This window comes from Tupaia chinensis, unplaced genomic scaffold (assembly GCF_000334495.1).
Source record: "Tupaia chinensis unplaced genomic scaffold, TupChi_1.0 Scaffold000612_1, whole genome shotgun sequence".
In the NCBI taxonomy this organism is placed as follows: Eukaryota; Metazoa; Chordata; class Mammalia; order Scandentia; family Tupaiidae; genus Tupaia; species Tupaia belangeri.
In genome coordinates, this window is record NW_006160131.1 from 1,754,835 (window position 1) to 1,761,660 (window position 6,826).

General features: G+C 50.4%; 2 protein-coding genes across 8 annotated transcripts in view; one reads left to right on the forward strand and one right to left on the reverse strand.

Moving 5' to 3' along the window:
* Nucleotides 1-3,408, forward strand: part of KIAA1191 (KIAA1191 ortholog) — a 16,669-nt gene extending 13,261 nt beyond the window's left edge. For 6 of the 7 annotated variants that reach the window (XM_006158888.3, XM_006158889.3, XM_006158886.3 and 3 more), the window contains 3 exons: nt 1,914-2,020; nt 2,203-2,345; nt 2,444-3,408. In XM_006158888.3, the coding sequence (XP_006158950.1) occupies nt 1,914-2,020; nt 2,203-2,345; nt 2,444-2,652 (459 nt within the window). In that variant the 3' untranslated portion in view covers nt 2,653-3,408. The remainder of the gene's footprint in view (nt 1-1,913; nt 2,021-2,202; nt 2,346-2,443) is intronic. The other variant, XM_006158887.3, reaches the window with a different exon arrangement.
* Nucleotides 3,409-4,519: 1,111 nt separating this feature from the next.
* SIMC1 (SUMO interacting motifs containing 1) overlaps nt 4,520-6,826 on the reverse strand; it is a 38,867-nt gene continuing 36,560 nt past the window's right edge. Inside the window, exon 10 of the mRNA XM_027775935.1 lies at nt 4,520-5,019. Coding sequence (XP_027631736.1) covers nt 4,778-5,019 — 242 coding nt within the window. The 3' untranslated portion in view covers nt 4,520-4,777. The remainder of the gene's footprint in view (nt 5,020-6,826) is intronic.

Genomic DNA, 6,826 nt, shown 5'->3' on the forward strand with positions numbered 1-6,826 from the left:
CCCTTCTGGACAGGAGGGTCAGTGAGATTCTCGGCTTGCATATGTGTGTGAGGACTCTGTGAGCCATACGGCAAATATGGGTTATTGTGAGCCAGTGACTGAGGGAGAGAGGAGGCTTGGGCCGTCTCTGAAGAGGTAACAGGTTAGCTGGGAAGGAACATCATGCTCTGTGTTTGTTTGTTTTTAAGAGAGATTTTTGTTGTAGGGCACATACGCTTGCTAGAGAGACAGAGACAGAAAGACAGAAAGTGAGAAATTTCCCCTCAGTGGAGACGGCCATGCCTTTTCCTCCATTCTTTTCTCGGGATCTTAGGCATGCACGTGCACATACCTGGCTTGAGTTTTAAGCTGCCAGTCTGGGACTTGAACCACAGTTGACTACATGGGAGTCTAGCGATGCAATATTTTGCCATCTGGTGGTCCCTCTGTGTTTAATTTTTAATAATAAAATCAAATGTCAAGTCAGAATGTTTTTGCTTTCAGTTCTAAAATTGGAATAATTTTGATAAAGGATAATTTAATGACCAAATATTTGATTGGGTAAATTCGTTTCAAATGACCTTCTTGCACTTTAACTGAATAGTGCTTTATGATTTATGAAACACTTGCATTCACTTGATCTTCACGTTAATCCTTTGAGGTAGATACTACCCTCCACATTTAGGAATGAAGAGCCGTGAGTTTAGCAGTCCCAGGTCTGAGCTCAGCAGGTCTCCCGGTGCCCTCGTTCCTGCTCTTGTTCTCCATATTCCCTTACAGGGAAGCTGACTTCTAAAAGGGCTCAGAATGGAGGGTGGAGGAAGCTTGGGAAGGGGCACAGCCAGAGCTAAGAAGCTCGATTATCACAGGCAAGGGTGATTGTGGTCTCTTCACTGTCCTGACGGGGCGACAAGGGACTTTGGGCTCTCCCTTTGAGGGAGGAGAGCACTAAGGCAGGAGAGGCTCGTGGTGACCCACCGTATGTGGAAGGAGGGTGACCAGATCCGGTGGCCCGTGGGTAGGCATGTAAGGTGTCAGGACTGTGCATTCTGTAACGAGCATCCCAGGAGATTCTTTTGCAGGTTAATTGAAAAACTGCTTCTGTGGGGGACCAGGGTCAGGCCAGTGAAGGCTCTCAGACAGACAAGTGCTTTGAAAGCACCGCCGTGTCCATCTTTGACAGCTGAGACTGTCCCAGAGAGGGTTCGAATTCCTTGAGTGGCTCACCTATCACCGTGGGATTGCGTTTGATTGGTCCACTTTCTGCACCTTGGCCACAGGACATGATGTATCTAGAACTAGCTGTATTGTGTAACAGACTGTCCAGCTTATGTGAACCGATAATGTTGAGTGAGAAAACTCAGATGTGAGCATTTGGAAGGCAGTGTGGGCAGAGCAGTGGCATAGGAGACGTGGCGGGCAGGGATGGCAGGGCGCCTTGGTGCAGAACCGAGGAGCTGGTTGCAGCTGTGTTTACAAGGCTGAGGGAACCCCGAGCATCTGGTTATGAGGAGGGTGAGACTGGGCAGGGCCCACCAAGGAGGCATTTAGCTGAAGAGGAGCCCATGCTGGGGTCTTGGCTTTGAGACTGGCAATGGCAGGGGTTGCAGGTGATAGGGCAGGTGGTGAGAAGAGTCGATGACCTTGTTCAAAGGCCAAGAAGGCCTGTAGTCAACCCAGCTCGTCTCCATGCTGGCTAGGCGAGTGTGGGGAGTTACTGCGTGGCTTGGTGTTAGAGATATGCTATCAAATGAGTATCTCTAAAGCGAAGGAATCCCATACAGTGTGGGAAAAACAAGGTGTCCGTCACAGTCCACACATACCCGCGCCTGAAAGCCCACGGTGAGAATGTGAACCGCACCGTTTACCTGGACTGTTAGCCATGTTAGATTTGTTCTTATCAGTGAAAAGTCGCTCTTCTCCCCCCCAAACAGAAATTAAAGCTGCAGAGTGGAGAGATAACTAGAGAAGAGAAGCACCCTGCGTCGGCCCAGTCCACCCCCAGCAGCACCCCACACTCTTCCCCTAAGCACAGGCCCAGGTGAGCCCCCTGCCCCAGTCCTGAGCACGAGGGGGTTTTGGGAGCCCCGTGCTGCAGGCAGGCCTGGGTTAAGCCTCTAGTCTGAGGGAGAAGGGCTCGTTCACAGCCCTGTTCTCCGGGTGAGGACACTTCCGAAGCATAGGAAGAGGGTGTATTAGGATGTTCTTTTCCCTCTTTTCCAGAGGCTGGTTCCCCTCTGGTTCTTCCACAGCCTTACCTGGCCCAAATCCTAGCACCATGGATACTGGGAGTGGGGATAAGGACAGAGCCTCATCAGATAAGTGGAGCCTCTTTGGACCACTGTCACTCCAGAAGTCTGACCCAGGTACCGTGGGAGGAGCAGCATGGCGGCATTTCGTTGTGTTGTGCAGTGGCAGCGGCTGCTAATCTGGAAACTATCTGCTCTCTGGTTTACGCCCACAGGACGCTTTGCCACCCAGCCCTACCGAGGTGCCCAGAAGCCCTCTCCAATGGAACTGATCCGTGCCCAGGCCACCCGGATGGCGGAGGATCCAGCAACCTTCAAGCCCCCCAAGATGGACATCCCAGTGACAGAAGGGAAGAAACAACCACCACGGACCCACAGTCTCAAGCCCCGGGACTTGAATGTGCTCACGCCCACTGGCTTCTAGAGCTCTCTCTATCCCAGGGCCTGTGTAGAGGGTGTCTTGCCCCGCACCTCCCCTCTTTGGCTCTGACATAGGAAAGGTATATTTTTTAAAAACCTCTTAAACTGAGGCTAGAGCTGGAGACATAATTGGTTTTGGAGAAGCCGTGTAAGCTTGTCCTGTGTGAAGCCATCTTGTACTTCTTTAATGTTAGCCGCAATCATGCCCACAGTGAGGTATGAAGGACGTTACCTGTTTTTGTATCATTCACCTTAGACGAGACCTTTGCTCATTGTTTACTGGGCAGACAATGCTTGTGGTTTTTCCAAAACAGGGGCCCCTTCACCACTGACGTGACAGACCACGGCAGGGGGCACTCGCCGCCCGCCTGGGCCACGGCCCTCGGCTGTGCTCTAGCCTTGTGGGCAGGGGGCCCTGGAGCTCCGAGACCTGCAGTTAGAGCCAGACTTGGCCGGGACCCCGTCCAGGCTGCGCTAGTCTCTGCCTTTGGCCGACCTAGTGGAGTCCTCTGTCCTGCAGCCCGTTCTCCCCGTGGTACCCTCGCCGTGCTGTTGCAGGGCATCTCCCTTCGTGTGTCAGAACAAACAGTAGTCTTGCATGTCCTTTCCTGCACTCTAACATGAGATAATTAACGCCAATCTGGTTGGAAACCTCCTAAGGAGAAAATTCAGTCTGCTGATTTGGTGTAGATAAATGGATGCTGAACTTTAAAGCGAAGATGGGAACTAGTTATGCCTTGGGGCTCGTGTGAACCTAGTGTCACCTTGGATTTCCTTATTCAGGTTAGGGGAACATTTTTGGGAGAACATTAGAATTCAAAATTTTCCATATGGAAGTGTTTTTTTTTTTTTACTTGCCAGAGGGCTGGGTGCTTGTCAGAGAGAGGGAGAGAAAGAGACAGGGAGAAAGACACCTCCCCGTCCCCCCAGGGCATAGGATGGAACCCTTTTCCATTTTTCCATCTTCTCAGGATTAACATCCCGTGTGTTTTTCAAGCCACCAGGGTTGGGATTGGAATGGCAGTTGGTTCTGTGGGATCGGCCCCTTACCCACTAGGCTCTGGGGCTGGCCCACAACAGCATTTTCAGCCCGCGAGCCTCATCCCTTCCCACAGCACCCACCGTACCCAGGAGGGTGTAGGCAGCTGCTGCTCCCCTCGCGGGGTGTGCAGTCGTCGTCTCGGGCACCGGCTCACATAGCTGCCGAGTTCTTTCGGGTAGTGTCTTGTCTGTAGAAGGAGCTGACTTCTCCATCGAGCAGCCCTGGGGTCTAACGTTACCAGGACAGTTAATTTATGTGTCGTCTGTTATAATCTTGTTTGGATAATAAAAATCCTTACTACTTTCTCAAATGTGGTCACCTTTTTCTTGTCTTGTTAACAGTAGCTACCACTCTGCCTACCCGCAGCCAGGAAACCTAAGCATGGGGAAGGCGGTCTTTTGAGAAACTGTTCCCTTTTTATTGTACCCTTTTAACAGCAAGTGTTTTGTAACACTCTATTCATTCTTTTCTACGCACTTCATGACATTAGATCTTTGGAGACTGGCCACAGAGTCACATGAACAGGCACCATTCAAACCTGAAAGAGCATGCACCCACTGGGGACGCAGTCGGGCCTGAGAGCACGCGCCCACTGGGGATGCGGTCGGGCCTGAGAGGGCGCATCCACTGGGGACGCGGTCGGGCCTAAGAGAGCACACGCCCACTGGGGACGCGGTCGGGCCTGAGAGGGCTTCTTCTCCAGCTTGTCCGTGCTCTGGATGGTGGCACTGACAGGGTCTGTTCAGATTCTTTTCTCCCATCTTGAATGGAAAGGTTAAATTTATAGTGCATACAGTATCACCTGTCTTGAAGTATAGATAAATAATTTATTAAAAAATATATACACCTTGTATATTTAAGCCATATTTGAGAACAGGCTAGGAGAGGACTGGATTATCAAAAAGAAAAAAAAAAAGGTCTTTTTAAAGTTACAAAGTTGTTAGGATCTACAGATAAATAGGAAAGGCTTGGTCCTGTGAGGGTTAACTGCTGTTCATGCTTGCAGGCTGCTGGTACTGGGCTGCAGGGCCAGGAGGTATTCCTGGCCTGGGTGCTCGGAAGGCCTTCAGGGGCCGCTCCAGTCCTGTCACGAGGGCTCTGCGTCGGGGTTCAAGCCCGCGGTGTAGAAGAGCAGGAGCTTCAACAAGTGCACTTTGTCTTGGAGCTGGGGGACCAGAGGTGCCCCCAGCAGCTGGACCAGGCGCCTGCGGAAAGCCTCGATCTGCTTCTCCACGTCCCCCACCGTGATGTCGTCTCCTTGCTGGGGCCTGGGCTTAATCCTTTTGATTATTAAATCTTTTCGATCAATCACTGAACTCCGCAAGTGTTCTGCAAGAGAGGGGGTGCCAGCTGAACTGCTTTTTACTCCTTTATGATTTAGGGTCAGGTGCAATTTTGGTAGGTAAGACCTCGGCAGATGGGACCAGCTACTGGGATACAGGCCAAAGGCCATGTGAGGACTTGTGGTAACTCCATTCCGAGTCCTCTGTTCCTGGCCCTGTGGTCCTCAAGTATTACATACTAAAAAAAATGTCCCCGTGCCAACAGGTGGTGTGGTGGTTAAGGTGCTGGACTCTCACACGGCCGACTGCAGTTTGAGTCCCAGATTCACAGTTTGAAACTCAGCTGGGTGTGTGTGCATGCGTGCCCAAAATCCCAAGAGGAGAAGAGACTGCAGTGTGGCCATTCCTCCTGGGGATTGATTTCTCTCTCTCTCCACCCAGCATTTTAGTTTTCTCCTTTTGTTGGTTTAAACAATGGGCCTATCTTTAACACACTGTATTTCAAATGAATACAGCTACTTAAGCATTCAGGGCTCAGGTGGTAGCACGGTGATGTAACTGGACCACGTGAGCACGCAGTCACACAGCGCCACTGTGATCCGGGCCAGCTGAGACAGGTGAGTCGGGGCATGAGGATTTTGCAATGCCTGTTTGCAACGCCTGTCTCTCTCTTGGAAATGGAGTAAAAACTTAAAAAAAACTTGTGCATTTTTAGTATCTTTATGGAGATTTATTAGTATGAAAAAACTAGGGAGAAATACTGAAATTAGTGCGTAGAGACGTGGACCCAGTTGTTGTGGACTGATGGCTAGTGGCTGCAGCAAGACTGAATGAATAAGCCCACAGCAATCCCCACAGCCTGGAGTGAGTGCGATTCAGAGTGACATCGGCGGCTGTGAGAATGAGGGAAGCAGGCAGACCTCTGAGCTGTCCTGAAGAGTGAGGAGGAAATAACCAGTAAGGGTCTAAGGGAAAAGCAGTCCAGACAGAAAAACAGCAAGTGCAAATGCCTTCAGGCAGGAAAAATGCACTTTGAGAACCAAGACAAAGTCAGGGTAGTAAAAGGGAAGGCAGTGCTGGTGGGACTGGAAGGCATCACAAGGGCAGAGGCTTCTGGAGGGTTTTAAGTAGGGAAGTATGGGGCCAGCAGGTGGCCAATGGTTACCTTGCTGGGCTCCCGCATGGCTGACAATGGTTCGAGTCCTGTACCCAGTGGCCTGAAAATCACACCAGGCACATGTGCGTGTGTGCCCAAGATCAGGAGGATGGAGAAGGGGAGAAGGGATTGTGGTGTGGCCATTCCCCCAGGGGGTGATTTCTCACTGTCTTTTCCCTCCCACACACTGTGAGCACACATGCCCTAAGGCAAAACCTCTAAAAAGAAAAATAGGGTAATGTGATCACTTTGCTACTGGTGGAGAATGGTCTTGGGACAAAAGCTTGTTAGTAGTTTCTTTTTCTTTTTTTCAGGTTTTTGCTATAGGACACTTAACACTTATCAGAGAAAAAAGAGAGAGAGAAAGAAAGAAATACTCCCCACCCCAGCCGATGTGGTTAAGGTGCTGGATTCCCTAGAGAGAGAAAGTAAGAAATACTCCCCAGCCCAGCCGATGTGGTTAAGGTGCTGGATTCCCAGATGGCTGTCCACAGTTCAAGTCCCAGACCTCGTGGCTTGCTTTCTCTTTTTTGCCTATGAGTGCATGTGCTCTGTAGCAAATAAGAAATAATAATAATGATAAATAAAATTAAATAAATAGGAACAAGCAGGTGGCATGGTGGTTAAAGTACTAGACCTTCTAAATGGTTGACTGTGGTTCGAGTCTTGGACCCAATGGCTTTTTAAACACTGCGCG